This window comes from Schistocerca serialis, chromosome 4 (assembly GCF_023864345.2).
Source record: "Schistocerca serialis cubense isolate TAMUIC-IGC-003099 chromosome 4, iqSchSeri2.2, whole genome shotgun sequence".
NCBI classification, from domain to species: Eukaryota; Metazoa; Arthropoda; class Insecta; order Orthoptera; family Acrididae; genus Schistocerca; species Schistocerca serialis.
This window is the reverse complement of record NC_064641.1, coordinates 881,596,409-881,623,841: the sequence shown is the minus strand read 5'-3', so window position 1 is coordinate 881,623,841 and position 27,433 is coordinate 881,596,409. Positions and strand designations below refer to the sequence as shown.

Here is a 27,433-nt window from a genome sequence, read left to right as displayed (position 1 = left end):
CAGGAGCGGAACTTATTTTCTTTTCGGCTGTAGGGCGCTCATCTTGTGGTGCGGTCCTAATCAGCGCATCATCGGCTGATGTCGTTTCACAGGCTTTTCTGCTATAGCGTTCTTCATCTTCGTTCCGGAGCTTTTGGTCACGCCAGAACACAAACCTGTCCAAAGCGACAGTGGACACGTCACACGATGGGAAGGTCGTCACAGCTCCTGTTACATTTCTCCCCTTATTTTGACGCCTCTGCGATGGAGGTCAGAAACGCCGTTATCTTACAGTTGGCCGAGGAAAACAATCCAGACACACCGCCGCAGAGTCGATACGAAAATGGCTAAGGAGGCTGCTTAAAGGGCGTCAACGAAACAACCCCTTTATTTTGGGCGTTGATTCCCACACACTGCGCTGTCGAAAACGACAGTTCGAAGTGCGATGAACAAGAGGAAGTGGTTCCTGGCAACCCTTGACACTGAACGTAAGCTTCCGCGGCCGGTGTAATGGTGATTAAAATTCTTCTGGGTATTATGCCGCCTCATTGCTAAAACTAACAACAATAGTAAACTAAAACCAACGTTTTGCTACGGCCTTCCCAGGGCCCTGAAGAAGGCCGTTGCAACTCGGCCGAAACGTCGGTTTTAGTTTATTATTGTTGTTAGTTTTTAGCAATGACGCGGCATAATACCCAGAAGAATTTTAACCACTATAACCCTTTACACTACTGATACCGTCGCATGTGTCACCTCTTCTCTAAGGACATTGTGGTTCAAATTATAATTCCTCTAAGCGCTATTGGACTTAACGCCTGAGGTCATCAAACCCCTAGACTTGGAACTACACTAGTGGCCATTAAAATTTCTACACCACGAAGATGACGTGCTACACACGCGAAATTTAACCAGCAGGAAGAGGATGCCATGATATGCAAATGGTTAGCTTTTCAGAGCATTCACACAAGGTTGGCGCCGGTAACGACACCCACAACGTGCTGACATGAGAAAAGTTTCCAACCGATTTCTCATACACAAACAGCAGTTGACCGGCGTTTCCCGGTGAAACGTCGTTATGATGCCTCGTGTAAGGAGGAAAAATGCGTACCATCACGTTTCCGACTTTGATACAGGTCGGATTGTTGCCTATCGCGATTGCGGTTTATCGTATCGCGACATTGCTGCTAGCGTTGGTCGAGATCCAATGACTGTTAGCAGAATTTGGAATCGGTGGGCTCAGGAAGGTAATACGGAACGCCGTGCTGCATCCAAACGGCCTCGTATCACTAGCAGTCGAGATGACAGGCATCTTATTCGCATGGCTGTAACGGATCGTGCAGCCACGTCTCGATCCCTGAGTCAACAGATGGGGACGTTTGCAAGACAACTACCATCTGCACGAACAGTTCGACGACGCTTGCAGCAGCATGGACTGTCAGCTCGGAGACCGTGGCTGCGGTTACCCTTGACGCTGCATCACAGACAGGAGCGCCTGTGATGGTGTACTCAACGACGAACCTGGGTGCACGAATGGCAAAACGTCATTTTTTCGGATGAATCCAGGTTCTGTTTACAGCATCATGATGGTCGCATCCGCGTCTGGCGACATCGCGGTGAACGCGCATTGGAAGCGTGTATTCGTCATCGCCATAGTGGCGTATCACCCGGCGCGATGGTATGGAGTGCCATTGGTTACACGTCTCGGTCACCTCTTGTTCGCATTGACGGCACTTTGAACAGTGGACGTTACATTTCAGGATTTTTTAAGACCCGTGGCTCTACCCTTCATTCGATCCCTGCGAAACCCTACATTTCAGCAGGATAATGCACGACCGCATGTTGCAGGTCCTGTACGGGCCTTTCTGGATACAGAAAACGTTCGACTGCTGCCCTGGTCAGCACTTCCTCCAGATCTCTCACCAACTGAAATCGTCGGCTCAGTGGTGACCGAGCAACTGGCTCGTCACAATACTCCAGTCACTACTCTTGATGAACTGTGGTATCGTGTTGAAGCTGCGTGGGCAGCTGTACCTGTAGACGCCATCCAAGCTCTGTTTGACTCAATGCCGAGGCGTATCAAGGCCGTTATTACGACCAGAGGTGGTTGTTCTGGGAACTGATTTCTCACGATCTATGCACCCAAATTGCGTGAAAATGTAATCACGTATGAGTTTGGCAATACCATCGGTGCTAGCCATGCAACTTAGCTGATAAGGTTTGAATGTGTCTGTCGGAAACTTCGACAACATTTCAGCAACTCGACTGCTCTAGCGCCTTATGGTAAGCAAACCTCATCGAAGGGGTTTGTAAGTGGTTGCCTAACACCTCAGCCGCAGGAGCAGCCGCAAGACTGGAAGTAAGCCGAAGTTTTTGACGGATACATTTGTAATGTGCTCAGTTAAGGTGCGTGGGTGTTGCCGAGGATGTTGCCGAACTGGAAGGATCTTAGACAGACCCTTTGCCGATTTATTCGCGTATATATTAAAGTTACGTCCCCATGACCTCACCACAGGAGGGTGGAAAACAGGAGGACTTTAAGTGCAAGTACCCTTTGTTGCATCGTGTCACGCCGATTACTTTTAAACTGCCGTCTCTAGTGCCTCTTTTAAACTGTCTCTGGTCTCTGCAAATGAAAGCAAAAATTGCTGCCGCGCTGCACTACAAAGGGGTGAGACCACGCTCAGTGAAGAAGCAGTCTCACAGTGTCATTAGAGAAAGGCTGAAACGTCCTAGGGTTTCAGCAGTGCCATTGGTTGCCAAGAACGTCTTTCCTTGCTCATCGCATTCCGAACTTTCGTTTTCGGATGCGAAATGTGTGGGAATCAAAGCCCAAATAAAAGGATGGTTTCATTGACGCACAATATGCTACTTCCTGAGGCCTCTTCGTGTGTCTGGAATGTTTTCCTCAATTACGCACAATAAATCCGCGTAATTTAAACGCCGAGTGTCGCGGCAGTGAGCTCCATCGTAGAGGCGTCAAACGAAGGGTTGAAATGTGTGACACGTCTACGGCGGCATTGGGCAGAATTGTGATGAAATTTGGAGCCAATGTCACATCATTAGCCCACCTTACAGGTCACATGAACTTCCGAGTTGTGGCCATCTTTTCGCATGTGTTTGAAGCTTCGTCGAACCCAGGAGTGACTTCGGAGGACACCACGCTTTTGCACCACTACACAGGAGATTGTAGGCTTCTTTGAGCCAAATTTCAGACTTATACATCGCAATGGGGGTTTCGAAAGTTGACGCGTTAATTCTCTTCAATGTAAATGTGTCAGCACGCGAGTGCTGAATCCCGCGGGGCTCAGAGTTGCCTGCGATACAGCCGTGACATTTGGGTTGCCCTCTCAACAGGCGTTAAGCAGCGAGACAATGTTTCGGTCTAGCCTACTTTTGCCACCCCACTTTTCAGGTGCAATCACATACGCGGATACAGAGCTTCGCTCGATACCTTTTTTCCGCCAGGTATTTGTATGGACTGCCCGGACCAACAAAAGGGAATCCCCTGAACAGTCAATCGGTGGTTCTACTCCCAGAACAGACGTCCAGCCTTCTAGTTACAACTAGCTCCAGTCTTCCACAGGTAACAGGACTTAGAATTTCTTGGAAATATCCATTAACTTGAGTAGGACATTGATTCACAATGAAACTTTTCGAATACTGTAGCTAACATCGGCTGTCTTTCGAACCAGAGTTATGTCTTGTACACTGAGCGCGAAAGAAACTGGTATAGGAGTATTCAAATACAGAGATATGTAAAGATAAAATAAAAATCGGCGCTGCGATTGGCAGCGCCTATATAAGACAACAAGTATCTGTCGTAGTTGTTAGATCGGTTACTGCTGCTGCAATGGCAGGTTATAGAGACTTACGTATGTTTGAACGTGGTGTTATTGGCGGTGCACGAGTGATGTGACACAGCATCTCTGAGGATGCGATGAAGTGTGGACTTTCCCGTACGACCATTCTGCGTGTGTGCTCTGAATATCAGGAATCCGGTAAAACATCAGATCTCCGACATCGCTGCGGCAGATCGTGCAAGAACGGGACCAACGACGACTGAAGAGAATCGTTCAACGTGACAGAAGTGCCACCCTTCCGCAAATTGCTGTAGTTTTCGGTGCTGGGCCGTCAACAAATGTCGGCCTGCGAACCATTCAACGAAACATCATCGATATGGGTTTTCGGAGCCTAAGACCCACTCGTGTACTGTTGATGACTGCACGACACAAAGCTTTACGCCTCGTCTGGGTCCGACAACAACGAAATTGGACTGTTGATGACTGGAAACATGTTACCTGGTCAGACGATTCTCGTTTCAAATTGTATCTAGCGGATGGACGTGTACGGTTAGCCGGCCGCGGTGGTCTCGCGCTTCTAAGCGCGCAGTCCGGAACCGTGCGACTGCTACGGTCGCAGGTTCGAATCCTGCCTCGGGCATGGATGTGTGTGATGTCCTTAGGTTAGCTAGGTTTAAGTAGTTCTAAGTTCTAGGGGACTGATGACCACAGCAGTTGATTCCCATAGTGCTCAGAGCCATTTGAACCAGCCATTTGTACGGTTATGGACAACCTCAATAATCGATGGGCCCTGCATATCTGCATCGGACAGTTCAAACTGTTTGAGGCTCTGTAATGGTGTCCGGCGTGTGTAGTTCGAGTGATATGGAACCTCTGATACGTCTAGATACGACACTCTGACAGGTGACACGTACTTAAGCATCCTGTCTGATCACATGCATCCGTCCACGTCCATTGTGCCTTCTGACGGACGTGGGCAATTCCGCCAGGACAATGCGACGCCCCACACGTCCAGAATTGCTACAGAGTGGCTCCAGGAACACTCTTCTGAGATTAAACAACACCGCTGGGCACCTAATTCCCCAGACATGAACATTATTCAGCATATCTGAGATGCTTCGCAACGTGCTGTTCAGAAGAGATCTCCACCCCGACGTACTCTTAGGGATTTATGGACAGGATTCATGGTGTCAATTCCCTCCAGCACTATTTCAGACATTAGTCGAGTCCATGGCACGTCGTGTTGCAGGACTTCTGCGTCCTCGCGAGGGATCTACACGATATTAGGCAGGTGTACCAGTTTCTTTGGCTCTTCAGTATACATAGCGGACTGAGTAATAGAATGTGAGAACATTGACTATATACCGCCTCTCAGTATATGTCTTATTCGTGGCCATTTTGATACAAATGGCACAATCACTATTGCGAGTGTTGTGTTTTATGGTACTCTGAAGCCTTTGCTGAAGTGTACCTTCCACAATACAGCATGAAGTCGGAGTCGAGATTTTCATCTCATCATAAGTCATGAGTAGTGGTATTACATTCATAACTCGGCCACTGCAGATTTACTATGTTGTCCCAGCGTAGGGCAGCATTATTTCAGTCAGTGATGAAGCGGTGATGCCTGCATACAGTCGGAAAAGAAGCGTTTGATATTCAAGAATCGAAGGAAGCATTGCATCACTACTTCTTCAGATGCCAGGTGTACCAAGAAATGCCGATTGTCTTGACTGGGGTGAGCGCGGACGTGACACAGTGCCAAATGCAACCACAGAGTCCAGACGTGGGGGACTGGCAGCTATGAGTATTTTGTAGAAACAGGTGCTGTCCCTATGGGCGGACGATGTACAGATCACCTGCTTACAGAGAGCAGCTATGGGGAAAGGACGGCAAAAGGAACATTGTCAGCAGATGAATAGGAAAGAACAGCTTTCTAAACAACTCAGTACAGTGTTTTTCCAGCTTGTCTCTACCATTGCGCCAATAATTTCATAAAGTACCCTGTTTTGATTGGAAATATACGTATTTGGTTCAAATGGGTCTAAGCACTATGGGACTTAACTTCTGAGATCATCAGTCCCCTAGAACTTAGAACTACGTAAACCTAACTAACCTAAGGACATCACACACATCCATGCCCGAGGCAGGATTCGAACCTGCGACCGTAGCGGTGGCGCGGTTCTAGGCTGTAGCGCCTAGAACCGCTCGGCCACACCGGCCGGCATATACATATTTACCTTTATTTGTGCAATGAGCAGGAATACTGAAAAGTCCTATATGGATATGAACAGCTTCAGGATAATGTTACCGATGTTTAAATATGCATGAGCTTAGCGCCTTGCATCGTGCCTAAGTAAGAGACAGAAGCGAGCAGATAGATATAATGAGCCATGGTTGTGGCGTGACAGATGCGCTCTGATCCAGTAGCTGGTTGCAAGTAGTTACGACCGTGGCGGAGTGGTCCCAGCATCTTACGGACTACGAAATTATCAGGCAATTAAAACTGTACATTTTGGAAACAAAATTGTATTTGTTGTGATTATTGCGACTTTAATTAATTATTGCTAATTTGTTTAGTTATTAGCGTGAATGATGGTGTGAATGGAAGTATAAGATAAATGAGTATTCTTATGTCTGCTAACTGAGAATACGTTAGCGTGAGAACTGTGTACTGAGAGAGTAAATCATACTCAGGGCAAATTGTAAAGTGCAACTAGCCAGTTTATGGACTGAGAAAACAGTAAATATGTTCAGAATGAGATTTTCACTCTGCAGCGGAGTGCGCGCTGATATTAAACTGCCTGGCAGATTAAAACTGTGTGCCGGACCGAGACTAGAACTCGGGACCTTTGCCTTTCGCGGGCAAGTGCTCATTCTGAAAACATTCCCCAGGCTGTGGCTAAGCCATGTCTGCGCAATATCCTTTCTTTCAGGAGTGCTAGTTCTGCAAGGTTCGCAGGAGAGATTCTGTAAAGTTTGGAAGGTAGGAGACGAGACACTGGCAGAAGTAAAGCTGTGAGGAAGGGGCGTGAGTTGTGCTTGGGTAGCTCAGTTGGCAGGGCACCTAGCCACGAAAGGCAAAGGTCCCGATATCGAGTCTCGGTGCGGCACACAGTTTTAATCTGCCAGGCAGTTTCGAGAAATATTTTATGAGAATTTTGTTATTTAAGAGGCAATCTTTTTCATACTCGTCAATTTTATGAATTTGTTCTTTTGATACATCGTTCATAAAAGCTATTAAAATGTGACAAAAATAAAAGACGTGTGATTGCACAGCTGAGTACTAAAATTGGATTGTTGCGATGTATATGAGCCAATCAGATAACAGTACGTTCGCGCGTATCAAAATACGAGTAGAGAATTGAGCTGTGAAGTCTAAGCGCAGTTCGGAGCTCAGGTTCTATCATGTTCAGACGCGGATATAAGGAGCTCTGAATAGATGTGCAAATTTTGTGGGATAGTGATTACAAATTTGATTGAGGAGTGTCGCAACATAAATGAGAACGTGTGAGGAAGACGAAAACTTGAAATTCCGTTTTTAATTGTAAACTGTGGCTGTTGAATAACCAAAATACGCGTGCCGTGATATATAAGCGGTGACCGCAAACTGAACATTCATAGTGGTCAAATTGTGTGAAAACCGTTTTGAAATCTTTTTGCTATCGGTTTCGGTTAACCACCAAAAGCTGGCTATAATGAGTGAATGTGACCGTGTCAATGCGGATACTGATACTTTAAGTTACCACGGAACTGGCAGTGTATTGGTCTCAAACAACTGACAATATATTGAAGTTTTCACTCGTAAACTACCTTTCAGTTGATCGTTCAACTTAACGTGATACTGAAAAAACATTTGTTGCACCCATTACATACGAGTAATGCTGCTGGTTGTACTGTGGACCTGACTGCAGAAGAAGAAATTACCGCAACGTGAATGGCATTGTTTCTGTGGGACGAACCACAAACAACCGCGCCGTTGCATGCTGAATAGAATAGTTAACAGATTCAGACAGCAGCCGGACAGTGGCTTACGGAGTGCATATGTAACCTTCCGAATAGCGGCGAGATACAGCTCTACGGATTTTCTGTTACATCTGTGACCTACTTCTTGAGATACAAGATGGTGATGAGCCATGCGTGGCTCGTGTTAGTGCCATATCTTATTTTGCATCTTGTTTTTACAGTACTGCCACCTCGTTATGTTAATTTTTTAATTACTGGTATCATTGAGTTGCTGCCTTTATAAAGGCACATTTGCATGCCGTGCGTGAGTTTCCTCGGAAACGCGAAATCTTAATTAAATAATTAATCTGTGACAAATAAATAAAGCCTATGGCACAGAACTGCGGCGCTGTGTCGCTGATAAAACAAAAACACAATTACGATACTCTTATGTTTCATTAAGAAGGAGAGGTCTTGGACAAGTGGTGCGGGAAGCACGTATATTTTATTAACTGGCACACCGCCATATTTAATGTTATATAAGAACACTGCGAGTTGCAATCTTACTAGGCACTCGATTCTGTAAAGAATTTATATTTATGAAAGTAAGTAGAATTATTTAACTGTAGGCTTATTCGTTGAATATATCTGATTTAACTAACTGTGTAAACTTTCTATGTTTAGTTGACAGTCACCTCCGTACGACGTATTGACATGGCTGGCAAATTATTCTAATATTGAGATTTAGATTTGAGTCCGCACCTACCGCAGCAGTCTTTGGAAACGATTTAAATCCAAAGTCCGATTATTTGAGTCTTATTTCACGGTCAACTACGAATAACATTACATTTACGAAAAAGCCATTGTCAAGCGTCTGATACCGAATAATTAAACGTCCACGTTCCAGGTAAGCAAATATTAATTACATCCAGTCACTATCATACATAATTAATAATTAATATTTTATTTTTTATTTATTTATTTTATACCTTGCCTGCCCGTGAGCGGCAGCCGCAGCTCTTATCAAAAATGGCTCTGAGCACTATGCAGCACTTATCGATATAGGCCCTGCCGTATTATCTTTGCTGGACTGCTGTTACTTCCCGGTCGTCGTGTGTTGTTAGTTGGGGACCTGGCAGTGTTTGAGTTGGCACGCGGCCCAAGTTCAGTCGGGGCGCGGCAGCAGTGAGGTCCGGACCGCCATGGCTCGCCCGACGGTTGCCGACACACATGATTGGAGTGGCGACGACTTTGGTTGGTCGTCGGTTGGTCGTCTTGCCGCACGACGTGTATTTGGCCGGCGATCGCCAATGGGTGGGCTGTGTGTACCGACTCGTGATTCGTCACTGTTATTGTACAGTCACTGCCGTTAGTATTGTCTAGTACTTCGTGCAAGTGTTCGTGAAACTGTGTATAGTTTGTGTGATTTTGACTGACAAGTTAGTTTAAGTGTTGTCGCAGTACTGGCTCTGAGGAGTCGGTCGGTTGGCGTGGAGCAGTGAGGAATTCTCGCGGGGCGTAGTTTGATCGGGGCCCGCTGGCGGTCTCTGCGCGGTGTCGGAGAATGTGGAGCTGTTCCCATTGCTACGAGGTCCGTGGCTCACCGACCCTCGACACGACAGTTGAGTTTTGATTTAACCTACCAGCATGTCAAGACACTTCACATTGTGTCGTTTGGAGTTCGTTGCCGGCGGTTGGGATATTCCGGCGAGCAACATCGCGGTTTTCAAGTTGGAAAATTCTAGCCACCGTCCGGTGGAGTTTCACTGTATTTGGTTATTTGAATTGAAGTGCACCAGCGGAATCTTTTGCCTTGTGGCCGTTACCGTTATCTGCCCTGGGCGTTGAAGTAAATTTCAGGCAGTGTAGTTTCCTCATCGTGTTGTTGCTGTTCAGCAGGGTATGTAGTTTGACAGCTGCGTGTATTATTGGTTGTGGGCGCCAATATCTTCCACGTTGTGCCGTTGAGGTCCCTGTTGTGCCCTGGTCGGGTGAAGTGGAAGTTATCTTGTCGGTGGGTCCGCTGACTGTTGGTCGGTTGGGTTGTCGTAGTATCGTGAATGGTTGGCCCGACTGGCTGTCTCACCTAGTCGAGCGTTAGTGTTTGAATTACATGTCCACCCCCGAACATCTGGGCGTTCTTATGTGTACTACCATTTTTTTACATTTGTTCTTGTTGTTGGTACTTGTATGGCTTCTAACCGGTTTTGTGTTTTAAATTAGAGTTGTTTTACTGTTAAGGCCTTTAGCCTAGTTTAAAGTACAGGCCGGCCGCGGTGGTCTAGCGGTTCTGGCGCTGCAGTTCGGAACCGCGGGACTGCTACGGTATCAGGTTCGAATCCTGCCTCGGGCATGGGTGTGTGTGATGTCCTTAGGTTAGTTAGGTTTAAGTAGTTCTAAGTTCTAGGGGACTTATGACCTAAGATGTTGAGTCCCATAGTGCTCAGAGCCATTTGAACCATTTAAAGTACTGTTTCACGCAAGACCTTCGGCATTTTTTTTTTAAAAAAATTTTTTTTGTCTTCGGCCTTCAGCCGATTCGAATATAACTTGTTTACTTCAACCTATTGAATTTTTAAGTTTTCGGCCTTCAGCCGGTTTGAGTTTCAGTTGTTGCTTCTTAAGGCCTTCAGCCTAAATTAAAGAAGTGTTTCACGTAAGGACTTTGGTATTTAAAAAAATAATGTTTTGGAGATTTAAGTTCAGATGGTTCAGATGGCTCTGAGAACTATGGGACTTGACTTCTGAGGTCATCAGTCCCCTAGAATTTAGAACTACTTAAACCTAACCAACCGAAGGACATCACACACATCCATGCCCGAGGCAGGATTCGAACCTGCGACCGTAGCGTTCGCGCGATTCCAGACTGTGGCGCCTAGAACCGCTCGGCCACTCCGGCCGGCGGAGATTTAAGTGTTTGGCCTTAACTTGTTTACTTCAGCCTAACTAAAGAACTGTTTTAAGATAAAGCTTGCCTTTTAAATTTCTGATTATGCTTGCGTTTTAAGTTATTGGCCGTCGACCGTTTTTAAATTAAAGTGGCTTTCAGTAGGTAATTAAGTCCCAAAGCTTAAAGCTGAGTGTTTAAAAAAAATTTTTTCGCCTATTGTAATGTTTGGTCAAATAATAAAGTTGTATGTTCTAGTGTAACTGACAGCCCCTTATTTTGGAATTTTTCCACAATTTATTCTATCTGTCCTGTCCTGCGGGTTAAGCGGGGCATTTCAGAGAAGTTAGGCCGTTGCGTTAGCGAGTTCGAGGGGTTGAGCACAGAGCACAGAACGAGCAGCGCTCACCTCTGCCGCGAAGGCAAGCCTCTTCCGCTCGCCGCCGGACAGGGCGCCGTCGATGCGCGCGTCGGCACGGTCCTCCAGCCCCAGCTGCTGCAGCAGCTGCTGCAGCTGCCGGTCGCGGGTGCTGCTGCGCGTCCGGCGGTCCATCTTCAGCCGCGCCTGTGCAGACAGCAGCGGGAAAGCTAGAAAACAGGCCCTTGCTAATTCCACTACTTGATGTGGCCACTCACTGTTGATACTGGGCAACACTTAAAATGAAATTGTTGTCAAAGTGAAAACACAGCAGGAACACCAGATTAAATGACAAACCACTTCTTTGCCACAACATATCGTAGAAAACATCTGTTTGAGTTCCGTAATATCTGAGTTAAGGGGGGGTAGGACGTCAAACGGGCCGACTTGGAGCAGGAGAGGCATCACAGGACATTTTAATTTTCAGTGTCTATACTTTTACAAATAAATTAATAAAACTTTGTCAGCATCACCAGGAAGGATTCAGGGTTCACACTCATTGGAGTGGAAGTTCGAAAACTTAACAAAATAATTTTTTTACGTGTGAAATTTCATCATTTTTTTCATTTACTAATGGCAGCATTTGTTGCTATAGGTACACTATAGTTAGAGAGATTCTTCGATGAATTTTGCACAGCACACATACCGTACTTACAGGTGTATGAAATTCTAGAATTTATTTAATTTATGAAAAAACGAATAAGCTGTTGTATTTTAAACTTCACGATTAGAAAAAAACACAAATTTTATAGTTAATTACCTCAATTTTTACCAGAGTTTTTAACAGATTTGGAAAATTCTCGAGTTTCATACACCTTTAAGCATGGTTTGTATGCTGTGCAAAATTCATAGAAGGATCTCTCTTACTTATGAAGAAAAGTGTATCTATAGTAACAAATGCTGCCATTAGTAAATGAAAAAAAATGATGAAATTTCACGAGTAAAAGAAATTATTTGGTTATTATTTTCGAAGTTCCACTGCTAAGAGTGTGAATTCTGAATCCTTCCTGGTCATGGTGACAAACTTTTATGAATTTATTTGTAAAAGTATAGACAGTGGAAATTAAAATGTCGTGTGGTGCCTCCCCCGCTTCAAGTCGGCCCGTTTGACGTCCTACCCCCCTTAATGAAGGAAATATACACTGATCAGCCAGAACATTATGACAACCACCGTACTGTCGATATAAACCCGTCCAGACAATAGTAGCATCACCAGGCGAGGAATGACTGCAAGTCAGACACACGCACGGTGCATGTAGTGGCCAGCCGAAGTGGCCGAGCGGTTCTAGGCGCTTCAGTCTGGAACCGTGCGACCGCTACGGTCGCAGGTTCGAATCATGCCTCGGGCATGGGTGTGTGTGATGTCCTTAGGTTAGTTAGGTTTAAGTAGTTCTAAGTTCTAGGGGACTGATGACCTCATATGTTAAGTCCCATAGAGCTCAGAGCCATTTGAACCATTTTGGTGCATGTAGTATCAGTGAGCATGCTGTCCGTATGTAGAATGGGGAAGGCGCGCGATCTATTTGACCGTGGGCAGTTTCTGATGGCCCGAAGCCTCGGCACGAGTGTTTTGGAAACTGCACGACTTGTCAGGTGTTCGAACAGTGCTGTGGTGTGTGTCTTCAACACGTGGCGATACCAAGGTGTCGTAGAGTTAAGGTGTCGTAGAGTTAAGGTGTCGTAGAGTTGGGCGGCCACCCCTCATTACAGATGTCGGACGTCGTAGCCTGGACGGACTGGTAAAATAGGACAGGCGATGAACTGTGACGGAACTAACATCAGACCGGTGCTGGGCAAAGTTCAAGTGTGTCTGAACACGCTGTGCATCGAACTCTCCTAAGGAGAGGCCTCGACATCCGACGAACCATGCACGTGGCAATGTTAACACCACGGCATCGGCAACTGCGACACGATGGGCACGTGACCATCGGAACTGGACGTTGGCGTAGTAACAGAGCGTTGCACGGTTTGATGGACCTCGATACCTTCTTCATCATGAAGATAAGAGGGCACAAATCCGTCGTCTTCCATGGGAACAGCTCCTTGACGCCTGTACTGCGGGACGGAGACAAGGCGGCGGCGGCTACATTATGCTCTGGGGAGCATTCACGCGGACATTCGTGGATCCAGTGGTGCTCGTGCAAGGGAACATTGCCGCCAAGGAGCATCGCACACTGGTCGCAGACCACGTACACCACTTCATGATGATCATTTCTCGGCATTTTTCAACAAGATAATGCGCCATGTCACTAGGCCAGGAGTGTGGTGAGTTCCAATTGATGTGCTGGTTAGCCAGATCTGAAACCGTTCGAACACATCTGGGATGTGACTGAACGTGGCGTCAGGGAGAAAAGTGCTTCGGAAGATCTTCGGTCCGGTTCTGGATGCAGATACAGGGAAATAGAGGATCAGACACAACCAAGAGCTTGAGGAACTATACCAGCAGCTCAACAGAGCAGGAACTGTCAAAGCCAAACGAATGTAGTGGGCCGGCCATGTGGCCCGGATGGCCTCGGAAGCTCCTGGATTTCACACCTACAGGAAAGAGACCGCCAGGGAGACCCAAGAAGCGTTGGAGGGATGGACTCCATGAAGATTTAAACCAAGTGTCAATAGATGTGAACAGATGGCGGATATCAGCAATGGACAGAATACAGTGGAGGAGGAAAGTTGTAGATGCGTACGGCCCACTGGGCCTGATCACGTCGTAGTAGTAGTAGTAGTTAGAGCTCATCATCCCCTACCGAGAATTAGGTGACCAGTGTGTGCAGATGTGGTGCCAACCCCATCCAGCGACTTACCAAGGTCTCATCGTTCCCAGACCACGTTGCGTCGCCGCTGTCACCCGCGGCAAAGTTGGACATACCGGCTATTATGTAGGCGGTCATATTGTTCTGGCTTATCAGTGTAGCTCGTGCAAGAGTGTATGTAAGTCAAACTAGCAGCACAGTACGATTCAGTGAAATTGTTGCTTTTACAGGTTACGATATGAAATATAATTATAGCGAACGTTCAGCTATTGCTCTAGGCTGCCTTCATGTGTGTCACTACTTGTCACTACTTGTGATGTACCTCCCGATCCCGTCATCCGAGCAACAGGAGTTGTGGCAAGACGAGCCGCTCATTTAGCAAATGCCAGTAAACCTCCAGTTCTTTAAAGGCTAGAACTCCCGTGCATTATACAGCTACAAACGCGTGTTTACTTTACAAATGAGATAATGTGTTAAAAATTTAACGCCCAGCAATTACTCCAGTAAAAGTTGAGAAAAAGTTTGAAATTATGCTTAAAAAAGAGGAATGAGGGTATGGCATTGTTGGCCGGGAGGCCCCATGTTGGGAAGTTCGGCCGCCGTATTGCAAGTCCTTTTTAGTTGACGCCACTTCGGCGACATGCGGGTCAGCCATGATGAAAATCATGACGAAGAACAAACAGCACGCAGTCCCCTGCCGGGAATCGAACCCGGGCCCCCTGCGTGACAAGCGGAAACTCTACCGCTACGCTACTGAGGCGGAAATTATGCATAAAATTTGTTCGGAATCGCTAAGCGCTCTCAGTATGAAACACGGGATGCATATAGCCTGGGTACCTTGCGCTTCATTTTATGAAAAAACAAGTAGTTCACGCATCTAAATGCTTATGATGTCATAGGCCCTGATCAATCTGTCGCACAATGACACATTTTCACATGTATATTCAGTGGTATATGTGGATACTGTCTTAAAACTGCATTGCGAATAGTCTATAGTAAAGACAGAATGGTACAAATGTTTCTGCGCACTATGGGACTTAACTTGTGAGGTCATCGGTCCCCTAGAACTTAGAACTGCTTAAACCTAGTACACCTAAGGACTTCACACACATCCACGCCCGAGGCAGGATTCGAACCATCGACCGTAGCGGTCGCGCGGTTCCAGACTGAAGCGCCTAGAACTGCTCGGCCACACCTGCCGGCTATAGTAAAGACGTAATAAATTAAAAAGTCATGTCTGTTGCTGAAGTTTTACATCACAAACAGCAAAAAAATAGCAAGCGATAAACCTTTTTCTTTTCGTAGTTTTATGGAGAGTGTCAGCAAGAAAAAGTTTCTTAAAGGTTTGAAATTATGTGTAAAGTTTATTGCAAGCCACCATGTTCTTTCGTGCTCAAATGCTGGATGAATAAACTCCGGGTATTTGCTCGTCGTCAGTTACGCTGTCTACAGACAAACACTCAGTTTATAACTGCAATAATTGTCTCATTGTGTTAAATTTTTAACATAAGACTGGCTTAGAACCCGCTGCTTCGCTCGAGTAGACTGTATAGCCTCCAGAATTTTTTTAATTAATCAAATTATTATGTTGTTCACAAACTACAACACCTTCCAAGCTTTTCACGCAAATTAAGGCCATTATAAGCATGGTCTTTCCCGAATTTACTTCTGACCAAAAACCGATTCTGGTAGATGGCATTCAAAGTTTTTGTTAATCATGTCTTTTGAGTTCTTTGGGAAATATTTCCACAGGAAATTTCATCCCCTAACAAATATTTATTTACGTCTAACCGAGAAGTGAAATACCAATTTTCATGAATTTAGCTTTAAATTTTTTTGATGCAATGAAATATTTTCTTAAAAATTGTCATCCTCTGTTTCACTCCCATTTTCCTTATCTGACCCAGAAACCAAATGCCAGTTTTCGTAGTTCTAGCTCCAAAATTCCCTTAATTGTAACATACTTTTATAAAGGCTTTCATCCTTTATTTCACCCCCTTAGGAGTGTCACATCAGACAATCCCTTCTTAAACGATCGCTATGTTTTAAGATTTACTCCCTCTCCAAACTTTAAGTTTGTATCCTTAGCGGTTTGGGTTGGATGATGATGAGTCAGCCATTTCATTCCCTTAGGGACTGAATTTCCAACATTTCATTAAACATTTCACACCATATTTCACCCCATTAGAGATTGAATCCCCCCCTCATGAACCATGGATCTTGTCGTTGGTGGGGAGGCTTGCGTGCCACAACAATACAGATAGCTGTACCGTAGGTGCAACCGCAACAGAGGGGTATCTGTTGATAGGACAGACAAACGTTTGGTTCCTGAAGAGGAATAGTGGCCTTTTCAGTAGTTGCAGGGGCAACAGTCTGGATGATTGACTGATCTGGCCTTGTAACATTAACCAAAACGGCCTTGCTGAGCTGGTACTGCGAATGACTGAAAGCAAGGGGAAACTACAGCCGTAATTATTCCCAAGGGAATGCAGCTTTACAGTATCGTTAAATGTTGTTTACGTCCTCTTGGGTAAAATATTACGGATGTAAAATAGTCCCCCATTCGGATCTCCGGGCGGGGACTACTCAAGGGGACGTCGCAGGAGAAACAAAACTGGCGTTCTACGCGTCGGAGCGTGGAATGTCAGATCCCTTAATCGGACAGGTAGGTTAGAAAATTTAAAAAGGGAAAGGGATAGGTTAAAGTTAGATATAGTGGGAATTAGTGAAGTTCGGTGGCAAGAGGAACAAGACTTCTAGTCACCTGAATACACGGTTATAAATACAAAATCAAATAGGGGTAATGCGGGAGTGGGTTTAATAATGAATGAAAAAATAGGAGGGCGGGTAAGCTACTACAAACAGCATAGTGAACGCATTATTGTGGCCAAGATAGACTTGAAGCCCACGCCTACCACAGTAGTACAAAAAATGTTCAAATGGCTCTGAACACTATGGGACTTAATATCTGAGGTCATCAGTCCCCTAGAACTTAGAACTACTTAAACGTAACTAACCTAAGGCCACCACACACATCCATGCCAGATGCAGGATTCCATTTTCCGACCGTAGCGGTCGCGCGGTTCCAGACTGAAGCGCCTAGAAACGCTCGGCCTCAGTAGTACAATTTTACATGCCAACTATCTCCGCAAATGATGAAGAGATTGATGAAATGTATGATGAGATAAAAGAAAGTATTCAGATAGTGAAGAGAGACGAAAATTTAATAGTCATGGGTAACTGGAATTCGATAGGAGGAAAAGGAAGAGAAGGAAACGTAGTAGGTGAATATCGAAGGGGGGTAAGGAATGAAACAGGAAGACGCCTGGTAGAAATCTGCACAGAGCATAACTTAATCATAGCTAACACTTGGTTTAAGATCCATACCAGAAGGCTGTATACGTGGAAGAGGCCTGGAGACACTCGAAGATTTCAGATAGATTATATAATGGTTAGACAGAGATTTAGGAAGCAGGTTTTACATTGTAAGACATAACCAGGGGCAGATGTGGACTCTGACCACAGTTTATGGGTTATGAATTTTAGATTAAAAATGAAGAAACTGCAAAATGGTGGGAATTTAAGTAGATGGGACCTGGTTAACTGACAGAACCAGGAGTTTCAGGAAGAGCATTAGGTAAAAATTGACAAGAATGGGGGAAAAATACAGTAGATGAAGAATGGGTAGCTTTGGGAGATGAAATAGTAAAGGCCCAGAGGATCGAGTAGGTAGAAAGACGAGGGCTAGTAGAAATCTTTGGGCAACAGCAGAAATATTGAATTTAATTGATGAAAGGAGAAAATATAAAAATGCAGTTAATGAAGCAGACTAAAAAAATACAAACGTCTCAAAAATGAGATCGACAGGAAGTGCAAAATGGCTTAGCAGTGTTGGCTAGAGGACAACTGTAAGGATGTAGAGGCATATATCACTAGGAGTAAGAAACATACTGCCTACAGGAAAATTAATGATACCTTTGGAGAAAAGAGAAACTCTCGTACGAATATCAAGACCTCAGATGGAGAACCAGTTCTAAGCAAAAACGGGAAAACAGAAAGGTGGAAGGAGTATATAGAGAGCCTATACAGAGGCGATGTACTTGAGGACAATGTTATGGAAATGGAAAGAGCATCTAGATGAAGATGAAATGGGGGATATGATACCGCGTGAAGAATTTGACAGAGCACTGAAAAATCTAAATCGAAACAAGGCCACAGGAGTAGATAACATTCCATTAGAACTACTGATAGCCTTGGGAGAGCCAGCCCTCACAAAACTCTACCATATGTTGACCAAGATGTATGAGACAGGCGAAATACCCTCAGACTTCAAGAAGAATATAATAATTCCAATCCCAAAGAAAGCAGGTGTTGACAGATGTGAAAATTACCGAACTATCAGGTTAATAAGTCACGGCTGCGAAATACTAATAAGAATTCTTTACAGACGAATCGAGAAACTGATAGAAGCCGATCTCCTTGAAGATCAGTTTGGATTCCGTAGACATGTTGGAACACGTGAGGCAATACTGACCCTACGATTTATCTTAGAAGAAAGATTAAGGAAAGGCAAACCTACGTTTATACCATTTGTAGACTCAGAGAAAGCTTTTGACACTGTTGACCGGAATACTCTCTTTCAAATTCTGAAGACGGCAGGGGTAAAATACAGGAAGCGAAAGGCTGTTTACAATTTGTACAGAAACCGGGTGGCAGTTATGAGAGTCGAGGGACATGAAAGGGAAGCAGTGGTTGGGTAGCGAGTGAGACAGGGTTGTAGCTTATCCCCGATATTATTCAATCTGTATACTGAGCAAGCAGTAAAGGAAACAAAAGAGAAATCCGGAGTAGGAATTAAAATCCATGGAGAAGAAATAAAAACTTAAAGGTTCGCCGATGACATTGTAATTCTGTCAGAGACAGCAAAGGACTTGGAGGAGCAGTTGAAAGGAGGATATAAGATGAACATCAACAAAAGCAAATGGAATGTAGTCTAATTAAATAGGGCGATGCTGAGGGAACTAGATTAGGGAATGAGACACTTAAAGTAGTAAATGAGTTTTGCTATTTGGGGAGCAAAATAACTGAAGATGATCGAAGAAGAGAGGGTGTAAAATGTAGACTCTCAATGGCAAGGAAAGCGTTTCTGAAAAAGAGAAATTTGTTAACATCAAGTACAGATTTAAACGTCAGGAAGTCGTTTCTGAAAGTATTTATGTGGAATTTACCCATGTATGGAAGTGAAATATGTACGATAAATAGTTTGGACAAGAAGTGAATAGAAGCTTTAGAAATATGATGCTACAGAAGAATACTGAAGATTAGATGGATAGATCACATATCTATGAGGACGTACTGAACAGAATTGGGGAGAAGACGAGTTTGTGGCACAACGTGACTAGAAGAAAGGGTCGGTGGCCAGGACACGTTCTGAGGCATCAAGGGATCACCAGTTTAGTATTGGAGGGCAGCGTGGAGGATAAAAACAGTAGAGGGAGACCAAGAGATGAATACACTAAGCAGATTCAGAAGGATGTAGGTTGCAGTAGGTATTGGGGGATGAAGAAGCTTGCACGGGATACAGTAGCATGGAGAGCTGCATCAAACCAGTCTCAGGACTGAAGACCATAACATCGACAGGGACTGAATTTCCAAAACGGTGATATGTTTGTGATTTACTTCCATCATAAAAGCCAAATGCAAATTTTCATATATTTAGCTTGGAATATTTCCAAGAAAACTTCCATTCCCTGTTTCACCCGCACGGTCGCAGGTTCGAATCCTGCCTCGGGCATGGATGTGTGCGATGTCCTTAGGTTAGTTAGGTTTAACTAGTTCTAAGTTCTAGGGGACTGATGACCTAAGATGTTAAGTTCCATAGTGCTCAGAGCCATTTGAACCATTTTTTTTTTCACCCGCAGAGGAGATGAATTTTCAAAAACAGTGAAACAGGCATTTTTTATTAAATTTTTATAGACGTACCTTTAAGAATGTTTTCATAATGAAATAGTTTCACAAAAGACCTCAGCCTCTATTACACCAACTCGTGGGCTCAGTTTCCTAAAACACTGAAACACTTTCTTTTTTATTTGTAACCCAGGAGTGAAATACCATTGTTCGTAGATGTAGATTTAAAAAGTACTATTGTATTTCTTTAATAAGTAGATATTTAAAAAAAATGCATTCACACAGTATTTCATACCCATAATGTTAAATTTCCAAAAATACTGAAACACGCATTTCCTTATTTCTGACGGAGAAATAAAACATAAATTTTCTCATGTCTAGCTGCAAAATTACCTTAATAGCGACATTTTTTTAAAGCCTCTCATCCCTATTTCCCACCCTCAGAGCTAGAATTTCGAAAAATCTCTTCTTAAACGACGCCTGCAGAATAAGAACCTCATACTCTCCAAATTTCTGTTGTGAACATTTTGGACGGGGCGATGGTATGTCAGTCAGTCATTCAGTCAGGACAATTGCCTTTTGTATACAGAGATTATACCTCTTAATGAGTACATTATGATTGTTAAATTCTTAAATTCGGTCAATGATTATGCGAAATATTGAAAATCAATTTTTTTGTTGCTCCTGCAAGCGTTCTATAGGCAACCTGTAACTGCCACTGGTAGGCGCATAGTAATACAGATAAGGGCAGACTACCGGTACTACGAATACACGTAGGGTGACACACGGCAAGCTGCCAGTTTGAGGAAGGCTGTGTCAAATGGCGACACAAAGGTGGACCGTTTTTGTCTTTTATTTCATATGACGATATTCACCGCAATCTTCGGAGATGGCTGATGCATATGACCATCCATAATATGATAACTGTAGTGCAGGAGCACGTAGTGTAGTTTCTGGACTCAAAGTTATATACGAAAGAACTGTAAACAGTTATCGTAGGAAAAGGTACTGTAAGACGTTACTGCCCGCGCGGGGTAGCCGCGCGGTCTAGAGCGCCTTGACACGGTTCGCGTGGCTCCTCCCGTCGGAGGTTCGAGTCCTCCGTCAGGCATGGGTACATAAGTTACTTTTAGTTAAATTATGTAGCGTGCAAGCCTAGGGTCCGATGACCTCATCAGTTGGTCCCGTAGGAACTTTCCAAGAAGTTACTTTGCCAGAATAAACTGCCAAATTTTAATAAGCATGGTTGGCAATACAGTCAGGTGATGGTAGTTATCAGAGTGTAAAATGTTACGAGACAAGCTGAAGTAAGTGTCTCATGTCGATTTAGGGAATGAAGAATCTGTCACCGACTCGAGCAGTTCCAAAGACAGTGGCGTTAGCCAAATCAGTAGTTCAGGGCTAAGTCCGGCACTTCAGGTGCAAACTCTAGTAAGCAGTCGGGAACCAAAAGTAATTCAATAACGATAACTACTTACAAAATGGTTCAAATGGCTCTGAGCACTATGGGACTTAACTTCTGAGGTCATCAGTCCCCTAGAACTTAGAACTACTTAAACCTAACTAACCTACGGTCATCACACACCTCCATGCCCGAGGCAGGATTCGAACCTGCGACCGTAGCGGTCGCGCGGTTCCAGACTGTAGCGCCTAGAACCGCTCGGCCACTGCGGCCGGCTAACTATTTACGTTCCTGGGTATACATCTATGCTAACAGAATAAAGAAGTTTTATATTTATATTTCTTTTACGCATAGGTTACTCTATGGTTATCTGACAGCAGGCTCACAGACTGCCGTAGTCGGGTCGTAGTCGTGTTGAGGAGAGTTCTCTCCCTCGCCGTAGCTAATGAGTCACGAAAAAAGACGGTTGCAGCTTTCCTGTACCTCCCATCACTGTGTCGGGTGAAGCCTCTTAAGACTTCCATGGAGCTGGTTCGTCTACAGGCTGCTTTTGATGCAAATTCCGTATGTTCTGGTCTTAGGCTTTGCTGTGACCTCTAAAAGAATCACATTGTTCGTTGCCCAGTACCTTAAATGACTAGCCCTGCGTTTACCTCAGAAGCTACGACACCCGTTGAAGAATTTTGCTGAGTCTCGACGTCTGCTCTTTGTCGTGACCAAAACGGAATGGGTCTTAGTGACCCGAGACCAGCTGTGTGTCTGCCTTCGATGTGGTCGCCCACCTAGGAGAATTTATCGAAACTGACGGTCCGTTCTTGGTCTTTGTCGTGAACATTAAGGGAATCGTGAACGAGAGAATGCCTCTATGTTATTGCCCCGTCAGTTCAAAGAGCCCTGCTTACCTCTGTTGTGGCCGTGCACCTAGAACGATATTATGGCGAACTGTTGGTTAGCAGAGTCTGAATTACGGATAGTTACGCGAAGGCTGGAGCGGTTTCTCACCATGAGCGTGAGGTGCTCGCGTACGGTGAGGCTGCCGACGAAGAGCTCGTGCTGGTGCATGTAGCCACTGAGTCGCCGCATGCCGGAACCCACCGGCTGGCCGTTCACGCGGATGTCGCCGTCCACCAGCGTGCCCGCTGCAGGCAAACAAACCATGTACACTCATGTGTGGAGTACTCTTTCACTTCCTACGCGCATTTCACTAGCCAGCACGTCAAAGTTTATTAGCAAAAGTACCGCCACATGGGTATCAAACGAAATTTGTTATGGGACTCAGGATTTGTTGGTAAGAAGGAAGCATCGTCGACAGAAGTACAAGTATTGAAAGAAAATGAAGCGCCTACAGCCGTCCTTATAATCTTATTTACTATCTAGCTACCAGTTTCGGCGCCTCAATGCGCCGTCTTCAGGTCTTAGTTGATGCTGAAAGGGTTATCACGATCAATATAGGCATTCGATACAGTTCCTCACTGTCGCCTGATAAACAAAGTAAGAGCCTACGGAATATCAGACGAGCTGTGTGGCTGGACTGAAGAGTTTTTAGCAAACAGAACACAGCATGTTGTTCTCAATGGAGACACGTCTACAGACGTTAAAGTATCCTCTGGCGTGCCAGAGGGGAGTGCTATGGGACCATTACTTTTCACAATATATTTAAATGACCTAGTAGATAGTGTCGGAAATTCCATGCGGCTTTTCGCGGATGATGCTGTAGTATACAGAGAAGTTGCAGCATTAGAAAATTGCAGCGAAATGCAGGAACATCTGCAGCAGATAGGCTCTTGGTGCAGGGAGTGGGAACTGACCCTTAACATAGACAAATGTAATGCATTGCGAACACATAGAACTAAGGATCCTTTATTGTATGATTATATGATAGTGGTCTTGTTCCGCGCGCCGCGGAATTTGAATCCACGCCAGACGTCATGGACGTCGAAGACCCCTAGAGGTCTCTGCACCACCGCGCTGTAAGCTGTGGCGGCGCGCGCCTCCTGCCCGCTTTTAGTGTGAAGGCGCCACAGTGGATAATAGCGGCGCCCCAGATAGTGTACTTAAGCGCCGGCCTCTTGCTTAGCCAGTATCCCGCCTGGATATCTGCCCCCCCCCCCCCATATTCTATAAGTCCCTCCAGATCCTTGAGCGTCATACACTCTTCCTCACTTTCCGTATACGCCTCCTGTCCCCCACGTGGATCCTCTATGACCTCATTCCTTTCCCCCATTTGCTCCTGTTCCTTGAACATATCCCCCTACTCTACACCTCCCGCCGCCTTGATCCCCCTCACCCCCTGGTTGCTCCTCTCCTCTCCTCTCCCTCACCCCCTGTCACGCCTTCACCGTTGTGTCCCCCCTACTCTCCATCTCTACACCCTTCCTCTCCTTTCCCAAGGTGGCTTCCATCAACTCCCCCTCCTGGATGATGCCCTCTCTCCCTCCTTTCCTCCATCCTTTCCCTGGGCTCCCTCTTCCCCCCTTCCATCCTGTGTTTCTCCCCACCTAACCTCTCCCTACCTCCCTTCTCTCCCCCCCCCCCCGCCCCCCGAGTCCTTTTGTATTTCCCAACTCCCTGTCGCATCTACCCAGCACCCCCCACCCCTCTTATGGGTCCTCATCCTCCATTGGCTCCTTTCCCCCCTCCCCCTCCGCTTTTCCTCACCTTCCCCCCTTTTTTATTTTCCCATCATCTGTCCAGTTTAGCCCCACCTGCTCTCAGCTGTCGTATGTCATATTTTAGTGCAGTGTTCAAGTGAATGTTCAGTGTTGTTTCGCCTTTCCACGTGTTGCCAATAGAAACCATGCTGTCGCTGGGTGGGAGTTTTATGTCTTTTGCGAACAGAAACCAGACTGTCACCGTGTTTTTTTAATGTCTGTCTATTATTTTACCTGTCTGCTTCATATGTATTTTATTAACATCATCATCCCTTTGTTCTATGTTTTAAGTTCCACGATTTTTTCGCCATGTTACCCTTTAAGTCTCTGATTTTATCGCCTCTTTTTTATTATATATTATCTTCATCTTTTTAAAACAACGTCTGTAGGCTGAAGAGCGGCATACTGAGCTGATGCCAGCCCGCCCCTTTCGGGGGGAATCGAAACTCAATAAAGAAAAGAAAAAAAAACTCAGCCAGTCATTCTAATCTCGCTTACGTCGGTTTACACCTAGCTTTGCGCTAGACTGCTTACTTCCTAGTTCGTGTACGAGTGGACGAGTTTGTTTCCTTGTGACTCTGTTGTTCGATCTTGTTGTATTCGTTCTGTCCTTCGTCGGTCGTGTCCGTCCTCTCCCGTTGTGTTGTTGTTCGCGGGCCTCTCCGCGGGTCCCGCCGCGCTTTCCGTCATTGCTACCCCGCGACCGTCCTGGTCGCAGTTACAACAAGCGGAACAAACACTGGTAGCAGCTACTACTGTAAAATATCTGGGCGTATGCGTACACAACCATCTGAAGTGGAATGATCAGATAAATTTAATTGTTGGAAAGGTGGGCGACAGGTAGGATTCATTGGGTGAGTCCTTAGAAAATAGTCCATCAACAAAGGAGGTGGCTTACAAAACACTCGTTCGACCTATACTTGAGTATTGCTCATCAGTGTGGGATCCGTACCAGGTCGGGTTGACAGAGGAGATCGAGAAGATCCAAAGAAGAGCAGCACGTTTCGTCACAGGGTTATTTGGTAAGCGTGATAGCATTACGGAAATGTTAGCAAACTCAAGTGGCAGACTCTACAAGAGAGGCGCTATGCATCGCGGTGTAGCTTCCTGTCCAGGTTTGGAGAGGGTGCGTTTCTGGATGAGGTATCGAATATATTGCTTCCCCCGACTTATACCTCCCGAGGAGATCACGTATGTAAAATAAGAGAGATTCGAGTGCGCACGGAGGCTTTCCTGCAGTCGTTCTTCCCGCGAACCGTACGCGACTGGAACAGGAAAGGGGGGTAATGACAGTGGCACGTAAAGTGCCCTCCACCACACACCGTTGGGTGGCTTACGGAGTATAAATGTAGATGTAGATGTGATCAAAAGTATCCGGACACCTGGCAGAAAATGACTTACAAGTTCGTGGCGCCCTCCATCGGCAATACTGGAATTCAATATGGTTTTGGCTCACACTTAGCCTTGATGACAGCTTCCACTCTCGCAGGCATAAGTTCAATCAGGTACTGGAAGGTTTCTTGGGGAATGGCAGACCATTCTTCACGGAGTGCTGCACTGAGGAGAGGTATCGATGTCGGTCGGTGATGCCTGGCACGAAGTCGGCGTTCCATAACATCCCTAAGGTGTTCTATAGGATTCAACGTCAGGACTCTGTGCAGGCCAGTCCATTACAGGGATGTTATTGTCGTGTAATCACTCCGCCACAGGCTGTGGTGCATTCTGAGCACGTGCTAGATCGTGATGAAAGATTGCTCTTCAACAGTGGGAAGCAAGAAGGTGCTTAAAACATCAATGTAGGCCTGTGTTGTGATAGTGCCACGCAAAACAACAAGGCGTGCAAGTCCCCTCCGTGAAAAACACGACCACCACATGACACTACCGCCTCCGGATATTACGGTTGGCACTACACACGCTGGCAGATGACGTTCACCAGGCATTCACCATACCCACACCCTCCCATCGGATCGCCACATTGTGTATCGTAATTCGTCACTCCACACAACGTTTCTCTACTGTTGAATCGTCCAGTGTTTACGCTCCTTAAACCCAGCGAGGTGTTATGTGTGGCTTATGAGCAGCGGCTCGTCCACGAAATCCAAGTTTTCTCACCTCCCGCCTGACTTTCATAGTACTTTCAGTGGATCGTGATGCAGTTTGGAATTCCTGTGTGATGGTCTGGATAGATGTCTGCCTCTTCAACTGTCGGCGGTCTCTGTCTGCCAAAAGACGAGGTCGGCTTGTACGCTTTTGTGCTGTACGTGTCTCTCCACGTTTCCACTTCACTATCATATCGGAAACAGTGGACCTAGGGATGATTAGGAGTGTGGAAATCTCATGTACAAACGCATGACACAAGTGACACCCAATCACTGACCACGTTCGAAGTCCGTGAGTTCCGCGGAGTGTGCAATTCTGCTCTCTCACGATGTCTAACGACTAGTGAGATCGCTGATATGGAGTACCTGGCAGTAGGTGGTAGCGCAATTCCCCTAATATGAAAAACGTATGTTTTTGAAAGTATTCGGATACTTTTGATGACGTAGTGTATACGCTGCGTCATTGGCCAACGTAACTGGTTTACTATCTGTAACTGACTCCAACTATCAGCTACCTCTTGTAGAAACATTCCCATTGGTAGTTGATGGTTATAGCGCTGGCATGACGGTTACAGATAGTCTGCGTATATCACTTATGTTGGTCACTGATGCGGCATATATATATCAACTAAGGCCTAAAGATGGTGCACTGAAGCGCCGAAACTGGTAGCTGCACAATAAATAAGATTATATGGACGGTTGTAGGCGTTTCAATTTCTAACAATAGTGAACGGCGTTGGTCCCCAAGATTTCTAGTCAAAAGGATGCACATAAAAAAACTTGAAGTAGAAGTAATCGCAGACGTGCCCCTGGGAGGTGTACTGGAACCCTTGCTGTTGTATATTAATCAGCGGCTATAATGACGTGTACCTGAAAAAGGCTGCATAAATACCCAGTCAGCAGTATTTAAGATTCAGTCTTGTGTAAACACTGACAACTTGCTTTACACCAAAGCAACTGTAGTAACATTAGCGGTATGGTATCTATCAACAAAATTATTAGCGCTATCCCGAAAACAGATTGGAGAATGACACTAAGGGAAATATGCGTGAGAACCAGGCAGGTTTTACGGTGGGACAATCTTGCATGTATCATATTTTTGCCCTTATAGAAATAAGTGAGAAGGTGTATACAGAGCGAAAAAAATCGCAACACCAAAAAATTTAATGTACAGTAATTAAATTCGCGAAATACATTTAGTTAGGTGACATATTTAAGTGATGAACATTGCAAGAACGTAGGTTAATGTATGCATGAAACAAGCCGATGAAATGTGAAATGCCGGTACATTAGTAACCTGTGTAAGCGCCAGAATGTTGAATGCAAGCATGCAGATGTGGATGCATTCTGTTGTACAGGTGCTGGAGATTAGTTTGTGGGATGGAGTACCATGTCTGTAGCACTTGCTGGGTCAGTACAAGGATAGTTAATGCTGTTTGTGGATGATGCTGGACTTTTCGTCATATAATGTCCCATTTGTGCTCTACTGGAGACATATTTGCTGATCAAGCAGGCCACGGCAACATGTCCACAATCTGTAGAGCATGCAGCGTTATCGTGCTGGAAAACACCCTCTAGAATGTAGAAATAAATCTCGG

General features: G+C 45.3%; 1 protein-coding gene across 1 annotated transcript in view; it reads right to left on the bottom strand.

The window, feature by feature from the left end:
• The window catches only part of LOC126475021 (protein scarlet-like), a 210,716-nt gene that overhangs the window by 125,524 nt on the left and 57,759 nt on the right, over positions 1-27,433 (bottom strand). Inside the window, exons 4-5 of the mRNA XM_050102561.1 lie at positions 22,088-22,224; positions 11,018-11,173 (exon numbers count right to left, since the gene is read on the bottom strand). Of these exons, the coding sequence (XP_049958518.1) occupies positions 11,018-11,173; positions 22,088-22,224 (293 nt within the window). The remainder of the gene's footprint in view (positions 1-11,017; positions 11,174-22,087; positions 22,225-27,433) is intronic.